Below are 20,387 nucleotides of genomic sequence, written 5' to 3' on the forward strand. Positions count from 1 at the left end.
GGCTCTGCAGAACTATTCCCAGAGATTGGGAGGTCTGTTAACCCACACAGCTGACCTGGTCAGTGAGTGAGCCAAGTGTTACGTTGATCCAGCTGGAGCCCTGCGGTCCCAGAAGGGTTCCAGTCAGCAGCGGGAACAGGAGCGCACGGTATCTCTACCTGCCCTCAGCCTTCCATCATCCATCCGCCCCGACGGCAAAACCCTCTCAGCTTCAAAGACTGGATTTTTTTTTCTTTTTAATTTTTTATTAGTGACTCACAGTGAGGTACAGTTACAGACTTAGAAACTCTCATGCTTGCGTTTCAGTCATACAATGGTGGTGTGCCCATCCCTCCACCAGTGCCCATTTTCCACCACCAGTGGTCCCAGCATCCCTCCCACCATCCCCCATCCCCCATCCCGCCTCTGTGGCAGGGCATTCCCTTCCACTCTCTCTCTCCTTTTGGGTATTGTGGTTTGCAGTAGAGGTATTGAGTGGCCATCATGTTCAGTCTATAGTCTGCTTTCAGGATGCATCTCCCATCCCTAGCGGGCCCTCCTAGCACCTTTTACTTGGTGGTCCCTTCTCTATCTGAGGCCGGCTTCTAAGCTGTGGAGGAATCCTCCTGGTACTTATCTCTACTGTTCTTGGGTGTTAGTCTCCCACTCTGTTACTTTATATTCCACAGATGAGTGCAATCTTTCCATGCCTGTCCCTCTCTTTCTGACTCACTTCACTTGACATAATACTTTCCATCATGATCCACTTATATGCAAGTTTCATGGCTTCATCTTCTTCTAACAGCTGCATAGTATTCCACTGTGTAGATGTACCAAAGTTTCCTTAACAAGTAAGACTGGATTTTTTAAAGGAGGGAACAAAGAAGTGAGATGTGACCATTATGCAAAACTTTCTTTTAAGGGCTGGAGAGATAGCACAGTAGGGAGGGCGATTGCCTTGCACGCGGCCAACCCGGATTCAATCCCCATTATCCCATATGGTCCCCTGAGCACTGCCAGGAGTAACCCCTGAGCATGGCTGGGTGTGCCCCCCCAAAAAAAAAAGCCAAAATAAAACCCTTTTTTTTTTTTTTGCTTTTTTGGTCACACCCAGCGATGCTCAGAGGTTACTCCTGGCTCTGCACTCAGGAATAACTCCTGGCGGTGCTCAGGGGACCATATGGGGTGCTGGGAATCGAACCCGGGTTGGCCATGTGCAAGGCAAACGCCCTACCCACTGTGCTATCGCTCCAGCCCCCCCAAAAAAACCCTTTCTTTTAAAGATTATGAACCAATTTAGGGGAGGGTCTTGGGCAGATTGGGCCAATCTGGTGGGGTTCAGGGCTAATTTCCGGCTCTGTGCTTGGGGATCATGCCTGGCAGGGCTCAGCGAACCCCTAAAGGTGCTAGGACTCAAACCTGTGTCAATCGTGTGCATGGCAAGAGCCCAACCTGCTAGAGTATACCCGGTGCAGTGTTTTTGTAGTTGTTTTTTCGCAACACGAGAGATTGAACCCATGGCCTTCCACATGTGACACATGTTCTCTACATGGTATCAGCACTGAACAAGTTCCCTTAGGACCGGTGAACCCACCTCCAACCACCACTGGGTTGGCCCCACAAGAACTGAGAAAACGGAAGGTTGAAAATGTAGCTCTAGAGTAAGTACAGTGGGTAAGGCACTTGCCTGGCACTGCATAGGGTCCCCCCACATCCCACCAGGAGCGATTCCTGAGCACAAAGCCAAGAGTCAGCTCTGAGCACTGGCAGGTATGGGCCCAAACTAGAAAAAATCATTTCAAGTGTTCAATCTAGATATTTCTGACTGGGTCCGCAGTGGCAGTACAGCGGGTAGGGCATTTGTTTGCCTTGCATACAGCTGGCCGGGGTTCAATCCCCGGCATCCCACCTGGGTCTTCTGAACACCACCAGGAGTAATTCTGCATGCAGAACTAGGAGTAACCCCTGAGCATTGCCAGGTGTGGCCCAAAAACAAAAAACAAAACATATTTATGGCTCGGGCAGAGCCTGGCAAGCTCCCCGTGGCGTGTTCGATATGCCAAAAACAGTAACGATAGGTCTCATTCCCCTGGCCCTGAAAGCGCCTCCAATCATTGGGAAAGACGAGTAAGGAGAGGCTGCTAAGATCTCAGGGCCGAGTGTAATAGAGACGCTACTGGTGCCCGCTCGAGTAAGTTGACCAACAACGGGATGACCGTGATAGTGATTTACGGCTGTTACAATAAAGACAGCATGTGCGAAGTGCTCGCTTCGGCAGCACATATACTAAAATTGGAACGATACAGAGAAGATTAGCATGGCCCCTGCGCAAGGATGACACGCAAATTCGTGAAGCGTTCCATATTTTTAAGTGAAATGAGTCAGAAAGAGAGAGACAGACATAGAAAGATTGCACTCATCTGTGGAATATAGAATAATAGACTATAAGACGAACACCCAAGAATAGTAGAAATAAGTACCAGGAGGTTGTCACCATGGCTTGGAGGCTGTTCTCTCATTCTGGGCAACTCAGAGAAGGGAACAGCAAGTAAAATGTGGTTGTTGGTCATGTGGGGGAAAGATGATGCGGGCCAAATATAGACTAGAGACTGAACGCAATGGCCACTCAACACCTTTATTGCAAACCACAACACCTAACCAGAGAGAGAGAACAAAAGGGAAAAGGGAATACCCTGCCATAGTGGCAGTGTGGGGTGGGGGGAGACGGGACTGGGAAGGGGGGGTGGGATGTTGGGTTTACTGGTGGTGGAGAATGGGCACTGGTGAAGGGATGGGTTATCAAACTTTGTAAGGGAGAAACATGAGCACAAAAATGTATAAATCTGTAACTGTACCCTCACGTTGACTCACTAATTAAAAATAAACTATTAAAAAAAAAAAAAGACAGCATGTGCGAAGCTCAGTTCCATCTCTCTGCCCGGGTCCAGCCGACTGAACTCTGCCCCACGCACCTCACCTCGCCACCCCTCTACCAATTCCGTGTACCCAGAGCGGGTGGCCCAGGTCTTCGTGTCTGCTGGGTCACTCCGTGACAGTTCCCTCCAGCTGTCCCGAGCAGCGGAGCTCCCATGAGCACACAGACCAGCTTTCCTGTGTGCCGTGCGGCACATCTTCCCCGGAGCTCACATCCCTGTCCGTGCTTCTGCGCGACTCTGGCCTGGTCTTTCCCAGCACTGGGGACTCGGCCTTCCCCTTCTGATCAAGGAGTCTCACAAGCTGCAAAACACACTTCCAGCTCTTGGGGCCAGAGCAATAGCACAGCAGGGAGGGCGTTTGCCTTGCACGCGGCAGACCCAGGTTAGATTCCCAGCATCCCATATGGGCCCCTGAGCACCGCCAGGGGCGATCCCTGAGCGCAGAGCCAGGAGTAACCCCTGTGCATCGCCAGGTGTGACCCAAAAAGAAAAAACACACACACACACACACACTTCCAGCTCTCTGCCAGCTCCTTAACGTGTGCTCTCTAGCGCACGTTTCTTCCACATGGCTTAAATAAAAGCACCAGAAGCTGTGACTCCCAAAAAACAATAAAAATTAAAAAAAGAAGAAAGTTGATTGGGTTCTGGGAGAGAGAGCACAGAACCGGTTCGGTTTGTGGCAACGCACGGGGTCACGGGGAGCGGGGACTGCAGCCCCAAAGCCCCCCTGGAGGACTCAACGCAAGTCAGAGTTTCGGGGAAGGACACGGCATCTCTTCCTAAGAGAGCACCCGGGCTCTTAACCCGATCTGGACGCCTCGGCGACACCCCTAGAATTTAGGGCCGGGGCGAGAGGAGGGAAACGGAAGCGGACCGGCAGAATTGCGCAGCCGCAGTGGGGAGGTGGGGCCCCACCTGCGCGGGCCAGCGAAGCCCCGCCCCGCTGCCTCACAAAGCCCCGCCCCTGACGTGGGGGGCGGAGCCCGCGGGGTTTGTTGCGCAGGCGCGTTGGCGCGAGCGCGGTGGGCGGCGCCAGAGGCCGCCCGGGCTGGGAGGGAAGGGGCCGTCGCCATTTTGTGCGGTGTTTGTCGCAGCGGTCGGAGCGCCTGCACGGCGGCCCGGCGACATTTTTCGGCGAAGAGGCCATTTGCCTCCGCCGAGGTAAGGTGTGGGCGCAGATTGGGGGCCTGGGAGTCTCCCGGGCGTCGCGGGGGCGAAGCCGTCTGGTGACAAGCCGAGCTCCGGGGGGGCCTCGAACCCGGGGCTCGGCCGGGCGTCCTGAGGGGTGGGAGCGTGGGCGCCGGGAGCCCCTCGCCCGAGGGCACCGGGTCTGCAGCTTTGGGAGCCCGGGGCGCCGCGGGTCGTCGGTGTCAGCCCTGGGCCTGAGGCGTGCGGGATCCCCGGGCCCTGAGGCGTGCGGGGACCCCCTGAGCCTGAGGCGTGTGGGACCCCCTGGCCCTGAGGCCTGCGGGACCCCCTGATCCTGAGGCGTGCGGGGACCCCCTGATCCTGAGGCGTTGGGCCTGAGGCGTGCGGGACCCCCTGGGCCTGAGGCGTGCGGGGACCCCCCTGGGCCTGAGGCGTCCTGGCCCTGAGGCGTGCGGGGACCCCCTGATCCTGAGGCGTCCTGGCCCTGAGGCGTGCGGGGACGCTGTGGCGCGGAGGGAGCCACGTCTCTACTGCTCCGGGGGGTCGAGGCCGCGCTCGGACTGCCCGGTGCGTGGGGGGGCTTCTGAGGGGATCCTCGCCCGCTCCAGCCCTTCCCTGCCTTTGGGGGGGCACACCCGGCGGTGACTGGATGGGGGGATCCTGTGAGGTGCCGGGGCTCGAACCCGTGTTAGCCCGCGGTTCCTCCCGGGACTGGCAGCCCCGCGGCGCGGCTCTCGCCCTGGCGGCGCTCCCGGAGCGGGACCTGAAGCTGGGACCGGCTCGCTGGTGCGAAGCAAACGCCCCTCCCCCGTCTGACGCCCCGCCTCGTCCCTCATATTTGGGTGTCGCCGCTGACGGGCCGCCCGAGAATCCCCCCCACACATCCGGTTAGGGGCCGGGGAATGAGTGAGAGGAACCGAGGTGTCAGCTGTGAGATGTCAATGCACAGGGGCCAGTGCTGGCTTTGCCGGAGGCTGCCGCCTCTGATTATTATCTTATCGGTTAGGGTTTGGGCCACACCCGCTGGGCATCGAGGCTACTCCTCCCGGCTCTGCTCGCCCCCTGATGGCGCCCCGGGGGCCGTGTGGGATTGGGGTATTGAAGCAGGGTCAGCCCGGGGCCATCTCCACTGTCCTGTTGCCTGGACCCCTGCCCCACCGCCCTGGTGTGTGGCTAGGTGGGTGCTGCTAGGTTGGTGCTGCTGCTACATCGCCCCATGGTGCTCACTTAGTACTGAGCACGGAGGTGCTGGTCTGACCAGTGCCTGTTTTCTGAGAAATTTGTTGGGTGGTGGAAGGTGGGCACATCCAGCAAAAGGAGGGTCAGCTCTGTGCAAGCAAAGCCCTCCCCCACCCCGTCTGGCCAGCTTTTCTCCCTCTCCTTCCCGTTGCCAGCTGAGTCCCGACTGTGGGGGTCCTTTGCTTTCTCTACTTCCCAGCAGACTTCTCTGCTTGTCAGAAATATGGGCGAGGCTGTTTGAGGATTGGGCTCTGGGTGGCCACACTTTGTTTTTAAACATTTAGTTATTTGGTTACATGGGGGGGGGGGGCAGCAGGAGTCTGTCACAAAGTCATTTGAGGGGCCGGAGTGATAGCACGGCAGGGAGGGCATCTGCCTTGCACGCGGCCGACCTGGGTTTGGTCCCCGGCATCCCATACGGCCCCCCGAGCAGCGGCCAGGAGTGATTCCTAAGTGCAGAGCCAGGAGTGACCCCTGAGCATCGCTGGGTGTGACCCAAAAAGTGGAAAATAAAAATAAAAGACCAAAGTCACATGGACAGTGATTCTTATGTTGAGAGCACCCTACAGGGTCCCCTGAGCATCACCCCCAGTGACCCCAGAGCCCCGGGGGCCCCAAAACAAGAAGCTTGTTAGTGGAGGGAGGCATGGCTGGTTGGGTTTTTTGGGTGCCCCGTGGAGACACTTTCTGGTGAGCCCTCTGAGCCTTGTCACATCTGCTGAGAACGTGGCTCAGAGTAGGCGCAGCCACCAGGTAGTTGGCGCAGACAGGAAGGGCTGCTGGGTGTTAGAGTGGGGGGCGGGGGTACTGACGCATTGGGCACGTTTCTGGAGAGCAGGTCTGGTTTTTTGTGAGTTTTCATGGTGGGGCAACTTTGAAATACCCTAACTGCAGGCTGACCAGATGTTTCTGTCGGGTGGGAAAGGAGTTCACCGCGTCTTTCTGTTGCCTCGAACGGCTCCGTTTGTTATCTGTGCCTTTATTCACCTTACACAGTCATCCTGGGCCTGAAACCTCTCTGGACTTATATTGAGGGGCAGTGTAGGAGGAACACACCAGGTGTTCGGGGATCACCCCTGGTGGGCTCAAGGGCCAATATGAGATGCCAGGATCAAACCTGGGTCACTGTGCAAGGCAAGCGCCGTCTCCATTGTGCTGTCGCTCTGGGCCCCTTCTAGGAGCTTCAGAGAAAGAAAGGGTCTTTACGCCGTCTTACGGGGAAAGCCTCTGAGTGGCTCTTGACGGGTAAGCCGGTCATTTCCGTGGTTTCCTGCTCAACAGCGCTCATCTGCCGGTTATTTGTACTGGTTGATGTTTGACCAAAGTTACATGAAACCTGATAGTTCTCTGGCATTATTTTATATAACTTAATGGGGGGGGGGGGAGGCTGAACCACACCTGGTGGACCTCGGGGCTATTTCTGGCTCTGCTCCTAGTAAGGCTGGGGGTGGGGGGCATTTTACGAGGTGGGGATCCAGTGGGAGTTGGCCACATGCAAAGCTAGTGCCTGGTGCACCTTAAAATCACCTTTTTGGGGGGCGGGGATAACACCGAGTGGTGCTTAGGGCTTACTGAGTGGTTCTGCACTCAGATCACTCCCGGTGGACTTGAGGCCGAATAGGGTACCAGGGATTGAGCCCTGGTTGGGCTGTGTGCAAGGCAAGTGATTTCGTAAAGGTCAGTCATTCAAAGATGACTATTGCCCTGGAGAGAAGGTCTGGTTCCAACTCAGACTTGGCCGAGTGGTTAAGTTGTGGCTGTCGGGACTGGAGCAATAGCACAGCAGGGAGGGCGTTTGCCTTGCACGCAGCCAACCCGGGTTCGATTCCCAGCATCCCATATGGGCCCCTGAGCACAGCCAGGGGTGATTCCTGAGTGCAGAGCCAGGAGTAACCCCTGTGCATCGCCAGGTGTGACCCAAAAAGCAAAAAAAAAAAAAAAAAAAAAGTTGTGGCTGATTTTCTTCCTGGAAGCTCCTCACAGTCCCCAGCGCTGGGGACACAGCGGGACAGCCAGACCGATGGAGACCCCGCAGGGATTCCAAGGCACTCCTGCTCACCTCCCTTCTCTCCTCAGATGCGGCATTCCAAACGGCCCCACTGCCCGGAGTGGGAGGGCCGGGAGAGCTGGGGCCATGGGAGCGGCAGCTGCAGCCACAAGCGGCGGCGGCGGTCCCACAGCAGCACGCAGGAGAGCAGGCGCTGCCGCGGCCCACGCCACTTCCGGGACTCGGATTGGTAAATGCCTCTGGCCTCGGTGGAGGGGGTGTGCGTGTGTGCGAGCGTGCGGGTGTGCATTGGTAAATGCTTCTGTCCCGGGGTGCTGTGTGTGTGGTGTGTGCGGGTGCACACACACGGCTCTCTCGGCCACTGCTCACTGGTGGGCTGGCACCTGTGGGGTCACAGTACCACACAGGTCTTGTTGCCTGGCACCCTGGGGTAGAGGGCAGAGGTGGAGAAGGGGTTCGGGTCTCAGCTGCAGTCTGCTATTGGGTGGAGACTACTGGGGTGCTGGCTCCTTTCGTGCCCCACAGATGAACAGGAACTGGGGGGGTCAGGGTTCTTCCGGGGGAGAATTTCCCCAGAGCTCTCTCGGAAGGGAGTGAGCTCAGAGTGGAGCCCCACAGGAGCCTCTGGTTCTACACATGCCGATTGCATTTGGAGACAGCCTGGATGGGGGAGTCGCAGCCCAGCCTTGGCCAGACTGTCAGGCTGGTCCCTTGTGGCCTCACTAGCCCCGAGGGAGCTGTGTAGTGGCTGGGCACAGAGTGACTGGGAAAGGTTCGTGGGGTGGCTCCTTGTTGTTTCCTTTCACATGACTGCCTCACTGGTTTTGTCCCTTTGGGTCTCTCCCTGCTGGGTATAGATGTGCTTCTCTGCATGTCAGCAGGTCCATTTCCCCTTCTCCACACCAGGCAGTGAGTTTGTAGGTGCCCGTGGTTCGCCCCTTCACAGCCTTAGCTCCCTGGGGTCCCAGACCATGCAGCCCATGACTGCTGTGAGCAGCCTTGCACCCCTGGAGTGTGCTCGGCTCCCCAGGCTTTCCCTGCATTTGGGCAAAGAAAGGAGGTGGCTGAGGGATGGGTGTCCAGGGCCTTTCCTCCGATTGCTGCAATCCTCAGTTGGGCCAGCAACCTACCAGGTGGGTGGCCGTGCCTGAGGCTTCAGTATCAAGGCTTCATCTGCCATGTCTGTGCCAGTGCAGCTGACCTGTGCCCACACCTTGTGCCAGAAAGTGGATTCTGAGAAAGGCCGTTTCCTGGATCAGCCCCACTGGATTCTGGCCCATAGCCCCATGCGTGTGCTGGTGTATCCCCCACCTGCAGTGAACTCCGCGCTTTCCTTCCCGTCACTTGGTGTCCGGAATGGCCAGGGTTGGGGTTCTGTCTGCACATGGCTTTTGGAGTAAGTTTTTGTTTGTGGTCGTGCTTTTTGTACTCTATTGCCTTCTTCCTCCTTCCCTTTTTAATTTTTGTAGCATTTATTTGGGGGGCGGTGTTGAAAATGGAGCCCAGGGCCTCACACGTGCAGGGCTTGTTTATTATTTTTGTTTTGTTTTCAGTAGGGGCATCCCCTGCCAGCCTTGGGACCCAGGAAGTGGCTATTTGTGATGCTTTGCCTGGTGCTGGGGTGGACCTGGGGCACACGGACTGAGCCTCCCTTCCCCCTGCCCTGGCGTTTGTGTTCTTGTGTTGGTCTGGAGCCCTGCTCAGCACTGAGCTGGCGTGGCCGTGTGCTGCAAGGCAAGCACCCCGTCTGTCTTATTTCCCTGGCCCATGTTTCTAATATCGTTTATTATTTTTGTTCTGTTGTTTTTACTGATTTATAGAAGCTTTGATGTTTGTGTGCGTGACTTTTCCTTTTTTTATCATTTTCTAATACTCCAAAGTTGTACCTCTTGCTACAGACCTAATTGATCCTGCAAAGTATATTAGAATGTATCAGGCAGCCTGATAAGTCTAGCTGCCACTTGGTGCTAAAGAGCTGACACAGTGGGGGGGATACAAAGAGCTTGCTTTCACGCAGCTGTCCTAGGTTTGATCCCCAGCACCCCCTAGGGTTCCTTGAGCATGGCCAGGTATATCTCTAAAACCAGAAGACTTGCCCTTACCCTTGGGACCATAATACCTAATTGTCAACCATCACTGAGTCTTAGACCTTGTGTTACTAGTGGACCCTTGGAGGTATGTAAAATGCAGACATTTTTGTGAAATGTGGAACCCCGGGCTTCAGACATGGTGAGCCATGTGCCCTCCAGCCCAGCCACACCACCTGTCCCCATTACCTGGCTGAGATTCTGGGGCGCAGTCTCTCTTTCTTTAGAATCCCAGGTTTTGGTATCGACCCATCCTTTGAGAAGCTGAAGTGCCTTAGTCTAGCAGACTAGTTTTGTTTGAGCGGGGCGAGAGGCCACATCTAGAAGTGCTTGGGGTGGGAGTGACGGGCAGTACCAGGGATGGAACCTTGGCCTCCTGTAAGCAACCTGTGATGGGCCCCTTGATCTCTCACAAGCCTCTGGGTGATCTGCTCGTGGCTTATTGGACTGTGCTCCCTGTGTGCCCTGAACCATGGGCTGGAATGGTCGTCGTCCCATTCCTGGGGGCTCCGTCATGATTTTTCCACCCACAGGTGTGCCTGTAAATGAAAGGTGCCAGGTAGGCCCTCACCTCTCTCTGCCCTGGAACTTGACTTTTGTCTTGCCTCCCTCCTGATTCCCTTGTATAGACCAACACCCTCCCTCTCTCAGTCTCCACCACTTCCCCTCCCCACTGCCCCACACCACCACCATTGGAAACTTGGGGGCCCAGTGGGTGGGGGTTCCTGTTGTGTGAGCAAGCCTCGGCATGGCTGCCGCTGGGTTTTTGGTCACTGACTAATCTCAGGTTGCTCGAGATTTATTGGAGGAATCTTGCCTCATGTGTTTCTTTATCTTCCACAGGGCTCGTGTGGAAATAGAAATGCAAGACCATGCCCTCATTAGTCTTGGCTCTTTTGAAAGGACTCCAGTGAAATATTCACTGCCCCAGCAGCGAATATTTCCAGACATTCAATCTGCCCATCTGTCCTGCCCATTGTGTCCATGACCTCTAGCTCTCCAGCCTTGGTCCCCGTCTCTGCTGGGCTGATGCAGACTGAGGAAGGGCTCTCATCTTCTTAGTGTGTCCTCATGGAGTCACCCCATGTTGATTGCTTGTGGGTATCTGGAACTCTGACTGCACCCCTGACCCACTTCCCCAGTTAGTATTTGTGCCATAGAGTGGTGTCGGCTTGGCCGGCAAGGCTGCTCGGTAGGAGGGTTCCAGAGACTTCCAGGGAGTAGGGCAGGGGCCAGGTCCGCTGACTTAGACCCACTGCCCTCCACCTACCTTGTGCTCCCTGGGTGTGGGTGGGCTGTGCACTGTGAGAGCTGCAGCCTGGCGCTCTGTCCTGTATCTGCCCGGGCCCAGTGTGTCTGCTGGGTTGGCCTCAGCCAGCCCTAGGCTTTGAGGACCATCTGTCCTGGGGGTGGGGGTGAGGGGCTGGCCATGGCCAACTGGTGGCCGTCTGTCAGGCCATTGCTTGCAGGATACTGGGAGCCATGGTCTGACTGGGCAGGTGTCCCCTCTCTCCCTCAGTGCTCCCCGTGCGTCCCTCTCGAAGCTTCGCGCTCTGTCGAAGAGGACATGCCTCCCAGGTAGAAAGGGGGCGGGGGAGCCGGGCCCCTTGAATCCATGTCCTTGGCACAGGCTAGGGCTGCGGCCCCAGGCTGCCTGACCAGGTGCCGTGCTCTCGGCCCTGGGTCTTGTGTCTGTCGAGAGAGGCTGGTGTTCCGCCACCTTCCGTGCAGGAATGGAGGGAGTCTGCCTGCCTTTGGGGACTCTAGGCAGGCTGTGGCCAGACTCAGGAGCAGGACTTACCCGAATGCTTGGTATTGGGGCTGGGGTGAAGATTGCTGCCTTGCCAGCAGCTGACCTGTCTAGCCCCAGCACTGGGGGAGAGGCAGTGGGCAAGATTCCTCCAACTAACTGGGGAAGTGCCCAGTGCTTCTGAGCACTGCTGGGTGTGGCCCACTTACCCACCCCGATTCTCCAAACAACAAAATTTAGACCTTGATGTGGGTGTTTGAATGTACCGTCCTGACCTGCCCGTTGTTTCTAGAATTCTTAGCACTCAGACAGGAAGGGGCTGGAAGGGATTCCGGGGGCCTTCTAGCTGGAGAAAGCCTCTTACTCACCAGTTCTCTCTGGGCCGGGGATAGCTCCAGCTCAGTCGTGCAAAGAGAAAGGGGTTCTCCTTTCCCTGCCTCAGATTCCCGGGCCACGGGGGTCTGGGGGTGCACTGCGCGGAACAGGCCAGCATTCTGTCGAACTCTTCTCCTGAAGGTGCAGGGGCTCAGGAGACACTGTTGATGGGCTAGGCCCAGGCTGCGTTCTTGGGGGCACAGGTTTGACAGGGGGCTTCCTGACAGAGATGGAGGGCCTGTGGGTGGGTTGGTTCACGTGCGCCTGGGCACGGTCGGTGAGGTCCCAGGTCATCGGCAGGGATCAGTCTCAAGTTAGTTGTTCAGATGGGGAAGTTGGGGCTGTTTGGTTGGCACTTCTGCCCTGGGGACCCCGGGGGTGACCTGGCCCCTCCTGTGTATTTGCAGTCATTATTTTGAAGCCCGCGCCCTGCACAAGCGCGATTACCGGGACCGAAGATATGTGGATGAGTACAGGCATGAGTTCTGTGAAGGCTATGTCCCTAGGCTGTACCCTCGTGACGCCGTGCCCAGCGCTTACCGGCTTCACAGCAGCAAGTCCTCAGTTCGCAGCCGGCGCAGCAGCCCTAGGAGGAGGCATCCCCAGCAGTGCTCGGCACACCCGTCCTACTCGGTACGATTGCCTTTGGTTTCTCTCCGGGTGGCACTTAGTTTATGTGGACAAAGCTACTACTGAGCTGATAAGGCTTGGGAAAGTTTAGACTGTAGCTGGACAAAAGGGCTTGACTCCTTAAAAGAAAGTTCTAGATGTTCCTAGTTGGTCCATATGGTATCCATTGGCCCACAGGGATTCCCTTTTCACAGGCCAGATTCTGCTTAAAATAATACAGCAAATTTTTGTAGTTTTTGTCGTTCTGGTCTTATGGAAAAATTGAGCCACCTGTCTTAAACATTTTTATTATTGTTGCTATTATTAACTTTAAGAAAGAAATCCTATTCCTGATAGGAAACAGGTGCAGACTCACCTTGATGGGGGCATGACTGACCGGGCTCTGTGGTCTTATAGCAGGGCCGTTCATGTCTCCTACTAGTTAAAGTAAAAGTCCGGAAAATGGGTGCTAATGGGGAAGATGGGGAATGGACCCTTAGTCATTGTCCCCTGCTTACCAGTAAATGTTGGATGATTGTTTTTCTCCCCAGGTGCTTTTTGGGGAGAAAAACACTTTAAAACACTACTGTTTTTCCCCAGTAGAAGTAGTTTAAGCATCGACATGAGCTAGCCTTATCCCCTCCCCCTTTGATTTAAATGGTCTCATTTAAAATATTGATAAATAACAAATTTTGACCCCTGAAAACCATTTTTCGGACAAACTAGTCATTCCCCTTCCCAGCATACTCTTATTAGAGCAAAGGATTGATTAGAGTGTTCCTTAAATTGCATTCCTTAAATTTCAGACTTCAATTAAATCAGTATTTTAGAGAAACAATTGTGTTGTTTTTTTCTATTGCCACTTGAAGTATCTTATCTGAAAATCTGTTCCTTGCCATGTTTTTCTTCTGTAACATAAACTGTGCCCTGTGAATTTCTGGGGACTGAATTTGAAATTGCTCCTGCCAACTGTCCGTGGCCTGGTGCTTATCTGAATGCCTGAATATCTCCCCGCTGAATGAATTGCGTATTCTGCCCTGAATTCACTCTGATATATTGATTGGCTGGACGATCTTGGTGCTGCCCACTTGCCGGTTCCAGAAGAGCCACCGAAGGAAAAGATCCAGGAGTATAGAGGATGATGAGGAGGGCCATCTGGTGTGTCAAAGTGGAGACGTTCTGAGAGCAAGATGTATAGACTATTTTTCAACACTTTTTAAACTTCGCAGACAGAATAATCTTTTTAAGCGTAGTTGGTCAGCGGGGGGCTAATGAACTCTTCATTGCTTTGTTTTGTTTTGTTTTGTTGTGGGTTGGTTTGTTATTCTTTTGAATTTCTTCTTTTCTGTAGAATTTAAATATTGCTCAAGTTCCAAGATTTAAGAAAAATCAGTGGAATTGGAGCTTAGAGCCAGCAAGCTAGCTCAATCTAATTGTCATAGCCGCTGAACATAAAATAATTTTGAGTGCTGAAAATCTTAGTTACGCTTTGACTAGCGATCATTTGAGAGACTATTCCACATTTAAAGTACTGATTGTTTGAGCCAACCAGTGACCCACCGCTGGTGCTCACTCCGCTCTCTCCCCTCCCTGTAGATGAAATCGTGGACACGCTGGGTGAAGGCGCCTTTGGCAAAGTTGTAGAGTGCATTGACCACGGCATGTGAGTTTGGGGGACGGGGTAGGGATGGGGCGGGTCCTTTTTCAGAATCTCTTTAGTGGGGAAAGATCTATAGTTTGAATGAAAAGGCATGTTAAATGATAACTACAAGTTTTTAATGGGTGGTATGGATGTTCAAAACTTGGGAAATTATGATTCTTTTTCCTACCATGATTATGGATTTTATTTGTTCTTGGGTTTTGGGTTTGTTACTCGGGGGCATCTCGTGGTGGTACTCAGGACACCATGGGTGGTACAGGAACCCGGGGTTTACCAAATCAGGTGCCTCTCAGGGCCTTGGGCCCCTCTCCGGCCCCTTGATGGTGGGGTTTTGATCAGGAATGCTGATAAAGGGTTTCATCTGGGATTCCTTGACATTAAGTCCCAGCACCTAGACCCTTAGCCTTCCAGAGGAGATTTGGGGGCTTTGTTTTAGCCTTACAGGAGCAAGAAAGTACATCAAAGTTCATAGACTGTTCCTGGGACCAGACAGAGTCCATAGGTTAAGGCACCCTGCACCAGGAGTGATGTAGCTCAGTGGTCAAGCATGTTCCTCACATGTGTGAGACTTGATCTTTAGCACTCCCCAGAAAGGGGGACGGTGGGGGTGGGGGTGGGGGTGGCGGATATAGGTAAATGGAGAGTGTGAACACATCAGAATTCCTAGCCACTATCAGAGTCATCGCTCCCTCAAAACTGTTCAAAGTGTTCGAGAAGATGGTACTTTACTGAGACAGAATATTGACAGATTGTTGTAGAAAAACAACTTTTGGGAACAGTTTCAGTTGGTGATGATGCTTTTGAACCAGGGTCCCCCCCTGATGAGGCATTTGTGACGGTTCTCACCTTGATTTTGTGCCACAGGGACGGTATGCACGTAGCCGTGAAAATTGTAAAAAATGTTGGTCGGTACCGTGAAGCTGCTCGGTCCGAAATCCAAGTGTTGGAGCACTTAAATAGCACTGACCCAAATAGTGTCTTGTAAGTACCGGCAGGAGCTGCAGTCGGCTTGTGTGGGTTCCCCCACCTCACCCTGCCCCACCCTGCCCCGTGCAGGGGTGTTGGTGGCCCCGGGAGTGACGGCCTTGGTGCCTATTTGCAGTCGCTGTGTACAGATGCTGGAGTGGTTCGACCATCATGGCCACGTGTGCATCGTGTTTGAGCTGCTGGGGCTCAGCACCTACGATTTCATTAAAGAGAACAGCTTCCTGCCCTTCCAGATTGACCACATCCGACAGATGGCCTACCAGATCTGCCAGTCCATCAACTGTAAGTATCTAATGCTCACTCGGCGTGGTACAGTGTCACTCACTGAGCAGGCATGCTCCAGGTAACCAGGGGCCCCAGGTGACCCCGCCCTGACCATCCACTGCCCACCTCCCTTCCCCCGGACACATGAACTCAGCTCCAGCTAAACTCTCCCTGTCTCTGCTCTCTTTAGTCCTCCACCACAACAAACTCACACACACGGATCTGAAGCCCGAGAACATCCTGTTTGTCAAGTCCGACTATGTCGTCAAATATAACTCCAAGATGGTGAGTTCCCAGGGACTGGCACTGTGAGGCCCCGGGGTGGTGCATTGGGTGCCGTGAGAGCTAAGTGGGAGAGAGCGGCCTCGGCTGTGTGAAAACTATCCCTGCATCACTGAGCGTCCTGTGACTTGTCTCTAGAAACGCGACGAGCGCACGCTCAAGAACACTGACATCAAAGTGGTGGATTTCGGAAGTGCCACCTACGACGACGAGCATCACAGTACCTTAGTGTCTACTCGGCACTACCGAGCGCCTGAGGTCATTCTGGGTTAGTAGCCACAGGCGTGTGCACTGGTCACTGCATGGGAAACACTCTGGCTCCAGGAAAACTATCCATGAACACTCCGAGAAAACTAGGGGGCTGCAGGGAGATCCCGGGAGGGAAGGTGCCTGCCTGGCACATGGCTGACCCAGGTCTATCCCCAGCACCACATAGGGTCACCCAAGTTCTAGCAGCGAGCCCTGGGAATTATTGGTTGTGTCCCCAAAACCAGAGAGATGAAAGCCATGTTCGTGCTAGTAGGCAGTGGTGAAAGCCACTTGGTTAACCAGCAGTGAGAGTCGAGTGGGGCGAGACTCAGAGTGAGGGGGGCTAGCCTGGTCCGTGGGATGTGAGGGAGTCCTGAGAAGGTAGGTGCGGCCGCAGGCTTCCTTGCTCACCTTGGGTTGGAGACAGGAGGGAACTGGGTGGGGGCCAAGGGGATTCGAGAGTTGATTCTTGGAGGGGAGAGGGGAGGGCTCAGGGGGCGACTAGGAACTTCCCGTGCTGTGCTCCCCATGCTCCACGTGATCAGCGCTTAGAGTGTGATTGCTGTGGCCGAGGAGTGAGTGAGCCTCGAGTTGCCATTCCATTTTTCAATGTATAAAATCTTGTTTTCTATGATTGTGTCAGCTTTGGCAAGTGGTCACTTGCATTGCCTGGCAAGGATTTCTCTGCACAGTGCCCCAGGGATCCGGTTGTGCCAGGTTTGGCCTCGAGGCTCCTGCATGCACAGCCTGTGCTCCGGGCCTTGGAGCATTTTCCCTGCCTGGGGTGATGGGGTGGTCAGATAATCTGTCTGGAGAGGAGGGATGACAGAGCGCCTTGGCTATGGGGAAGGAGCTTCCAGGCTGGGCGCCCCTGAGAAGGGAGTTGGAGTTGGGGTGTTTGTGGTAGAGACCCAATGTGCTGATGTGTGTCTCAGTCAAAACATCATCTTAAGTTGGATTCCCCCCCCCCCCTCCGCCCTAGAAGTCATGCCTGGTGGTGCCAAGGTTTACTCCTTGCTCTGCACTCTGGATCACTCCTGCCAGTCCTGTGGGGTGCCAGGGATGGAACTCAGGTTGGCCCTGAGCCAGACAAGCACCCTTGCTGCTGTACTGTCTCAGTGGCCCCAGATTTGCCTTAATTTCTAATGGTGCTTGTCACCTGGCCTCAGGAGTAAAGCACCCGTGTGACCCGTGTGACTGTGTGGGCCGAGAGAGCTTAGAGTTCTGCCAAGTTTGAGAATCAGCACGAGAAAGGATGCCAGGGCACGCACTCAGTGCACAATGGTTGTTCTCTCCAGCTTTCTCTCTGCTGCACCTAGGGGAGTGACTCCCTGAGTCCAGACTTAAGAAACTCCAGTGTCACTTGTTAAAATTTGGGCTCAAGAGAGAGTCAGAGGGGTAAATCCCTGGCACTGCAGAGGGCCATACGGTGTGGCCCCAAAACAAGAAAAACCCCACAAAACCTCAGGAACGTGACTCTGGGTGTCACTCTCAAGACGTGCTGAGCAGTTGTGTTAGGAGATCGGAGTGATGGTTGTCAGCTCCGCACATCCTCTCAGATTCCAGTGACATTGTGTTTATTTCTTGTCTCGGCACAGCCCTCGGCTGGTCACAGCCATGTGACGTATGGAGCATCGGGTGCATCCTCATCGAGTACTACCTTGGCTTCACGGTCTTCCAGGTATGCCCCACACTCAGGTCATACTCGTGTGGTTCAGGGACTACCCTGCATTCGTCCTGTGCCTGGTCCTCTCTCCGGCCCCATTCCTGGCCTTAGTAGAGGCAGGAGGAGGAGGAGAAGGAAAGCGCTTCCTGTCCACTTGGCTGCCTGCTCCTGCCTCTTACTCTCCTGTAGAACCTTCTAGTAGTTTTCATGTGGAAATTGTCAGAGGAGGACTGGTTATAGGGGCTCAGGAGATCTGGCTTGTATCCTTGAGGTGAGTGAGAAGCTCTGCAGTGCGGTTTGGGGTGTGGGGCCCCTTGAGGCGGAAACACTTCAGGGGCTTTCAGATGGCAGCACTTGTCCCTGTGGGGCCCTCACATCTGTCTGCTCCCTGGGCCTGTGGCAGTGCTCTCATGCTGAGCCACTTGCCTTGCACGCCACCGATACAGGTTCAACTCCCAGCTCCTGAGCAGACCGCTCAAGTATGACCCCACCAAGAAGTAAATGCTTCCTTTTTCTACTTCCTGCCTTGAAACTGAGGGAAGACTGGTCTCCCTCACGTCGTTGGCCGCAGACACTGATGTGGCCCAGACTAGATGATGTACACAGTGCTGCTACCTGAGTATTTTGTTTTGGGGCCACACTTGGCGGTGCTCAGGACTAACTCCTAGCTCTGTACTCTTCACTCTTCATGCTCAGGAAACCATATTGGGTTCTGGGAGTCAATCCAGGTTAACTGTACAAGGCCCCGCCCTACTCACCAAACTACTGTTCTAGCCTGAGCTGTTGATTCTTCGTCAGTTTGCATCATCTACTCTAAGGAATCCACTGAGCTGTCTCTGACCTTGTAACCAAGACCGAGGTCATGGCACTTGCCTTGTATGTGGTTGACCCACGCCCTGTCAGGTGTGAGCCCTGGGTGCTGCCCGGTGTGGCCCCAGACAGGCCAGTTATACTGGGCTTGAACTGTAGAGCCGCTAAGCCTGGTCCCCATTTGAAGGAGGGTCAAGGAGGTGTGGCTGCATCCTCTTGACCTTTGTCCCAGCGCCCCATGTCCCTGAACTGTGTGTCTGGGAAGGGGCGCCACAGCTCTGTCCCCTCTCCTTTCCCAGACTCATGACAGTAAGGAGCACCTGGCAATGATGGAGCGGATATTAGGGCCCATACCGGCCCATATGATTCAGAAAACAAGGTATGATTATCAGTGGGTTGGTGATGGGGGGGGGTGGGGGGGTGGTTGGGCCCCCAGTGTGGACTTGTAGCCACTGAACCATCACCCCAGCCTCCAATTTTAAGAATTTAGGGTTCTTGTGGAAACTTAGAGTCAAACACATATTTGTTGGTCTTGCTTTTTCTAAGACTCCCATTTTTTGTTGTTGTTGTTTGTTTTCCTTTTTGCCTTTCTGAGTGTTTGGAGCAGCAGTATAGTGCTTGCCAGGGATCTGGTCAGCAAGGGGGATTTTCACAAGGAGCCTTAGCACATCTGCCCTGCGGAGGTATGGGGTGCCGCATGGCCCCGGAGAGGGAGTCCTGAGTCAGACTCTCTGGGGCCCGGTTGGCTGCTGCTGGCTGGCTGCACGTGTGGACGGGCTGCCCCGCTGGATTCTCAGCTTAGCAATGGGCGTCCTGGGCAGTGAGATCTGAGATCTGGCCCTTTCAGGAGCAGCTCCTGGAGTCGGGGGAAGTGGGGTACAAGGGAAGCAGGATGAGGGAACCTTGGGGTGCAAGATGACGAGAGTATCGTGGAACGCGGGTCTCACCCTGGAGCCACTGCACCCCGGTGGCTGGCAGAGGTGTTTGGACATCTGCCCGTGTGGGGGCGGCTGGGTGGGCTCCCCCTGACTTCTGCTCCTCCGTAGGAAGCGCAAGTACTTCCACCACAACCAGCTCGACTGGGATGAGCACAGCTCCGCCGGCCGCTACGTCCGCAGGCGCTGTAAGCCGCTGAAGGTAACAGGGCTGGGGGGCTGGGGGGCTGCGAGAGGCCCGCCGGCCACTGACGTGCGTCTCAGCAAAGCGCCTCTGCTCACAGGAGTTCATGCTGAGCCACGACGAGGAGCACGAGAAGCTGTTCGACCTGGTGCGCAGGATGCTGGAGTACGACCCGGTGCAGAGGATCACCCTGGACGAAGCCCTGCGGCACCCTTTCTTCGACCTGCTGAACAAGAGATGAGCCGCCTGCCACTCTGGGGGCTCCTTAGACTGTGGTGGTCGGTTGGCCGCGTCCAGACATTCTCTTATTTTTGTAAACAGTAAATTATTTTGTACAGGCACGTGTATATACTGTATGTTTTGTATCAATAGTCTCAACTTTCTTGTCTATAAACAAGTCTGATCTTGCTGAAGAAGCCTGAAGCGAAGCCTTTCTCCTCAGGGGCCGTGTTTTCAAGGCCTTTGTTGCGACACCCTCTCCTCAGATGTGGCTTTTGTACCTGGAGGTGATTCTTGAGAAGGATTGTTTTTTGGGATTTTGGTTTTTGTTCTTTTTTTTAGTAAAAGGAAACCTTGGCAACTTGATTCTTGGGTGAATATTCTTTGTATTCCAAACTTCCCTGCGCTGTACAGGTAGCTGTCTAGCATTGAACCAGGCAGTGCATCATTACCTGGAAGGAGGCGGTACTGGGAACCAAACCCGTGGGATTTCATTGCACTGGAAGGATTGTGCCTGGTGCCTTTGGGTTACTGTGAATGGTGACCAGTCAGGCATGGGAAGGCACCTGTTTCCATAGTGATGGGCTGTTGGGGCACCACACCTGATCCAGACTGAGTTCTGACTCGTGTTGAAGGATCACTCACTGGGGTGGGGGGGGGGGGGAGTGGGGAGGATGACCCTGTGTGGTGCCAGGGATTGAACTGGGGTCTGCTTCATTCAAGGTCAATGCCTTCACCCCTGGCCTCCCTCTCTGCTCCGAGGCAGTTTATTAAAGGCACATATATCTCTTTGAGTGTACAAGTAATTGGTTTTCTTTTCGGGCCACACCCAGCACTGCTGGTGGGCCACATTTGTCAGACCCAGAAGCTAAGATGAAAAATCTCAATTGTGGGTCTTCTTGACAGAGTTTTCTTTGGCTGTTGGTGGAGTGTCAGCCTGGAAAAAGGGTCCAGTCCTTAAACTGGAGTCTCTAAATGCCAGGTCTTTTTTATTTA

The 20,387-nt window shown here is 54.5% G+C and overlaps 1 protein-coding gene and 1 non-coding gene across 4 annotated transcripts; both read left to right on the forward strand.

Moving 5' to 3' along the window:
- The first annotated feature begins 2,241 nt into the window (after window positions 1-2,241).
- On the forward strand, window positions 2,242-2,348 carry LOC129402763 (U6 spliceosomal RNA). Its single transcript, XR_008628808.1, has one exon. It is a non-coding gene; the product is annotated as a U6 spliceosomal RNA (small nuclear RNA).
- A 1,603-nt stretch (window positions 2,349-3,951) lies between these two features.
- CLK4 (CDC like kinase 4) lies at window positions 3,952-19,757 on the forward strand. Of its 3 annotated transcripts, none has more exons than XM_004615297.2 (13): window positions 3,952-4,079; window positions 7,383-7,543; window positions 11,934-12,159; window positions 13,237-13,327; window positions 13,732-13,798; window positions 14,660-14,776; window positions 14,898-15,064; window positions 15,237-15,331; window positions 15,467-15,596; window positions 17,176-17,258; window positions 18,353-18,432; window positions 19,100-19,190; window positions 19,273-19,757. In XM_004615297.2, exons 2-13 carry the CDS (start codon window positions 7,383-7,385, stop codon window positions 19,411-19,413), a joined length of 1,449 nt encoding a protein of 482 aa, XP_004615354.1. In that variant the 5' UTR covers window positions 3,952-4,079; the 3' UTR covers window positions 19,414-19,757. The 3 variants fall into 3 exon arrangements, with proteins under 3 accessions (XP_004615354.1, XP_054980223.1, XP_054980224.1); XM_055124248.1 differs by lacking the exon at window positions 3,952-4,079 and adding an exon at window positions 10,921-10,979 and having other exon boundaries at window positions 7,415-7,543; XM_055124249.1 differs by lacking the exons at window positions 3,952-4,079; window positions 7,383-7,543; window positions 13,237-13,327 and having other exon boundaries at window positions 12,019-12,159.
- The last annotated feature ends 630 nt before the right edge of the window (window positions 19,758-20,387 follow it).

The sequence above is a fragment of the Sorex araneus genome, chromosome 2 (assembly GCF_027595985.1).
Source record: "Sorex araneus isolate mSorAra2 chromosome 2, mSorAra2.pri, whole genome shotgun sequence".
NCBI classification, from domain to species: Eukaryota; Metazoa; Chordata; class Mammalia; order Eulipotyphla; family Soricidae; genus Sorex; species Sorex araneus.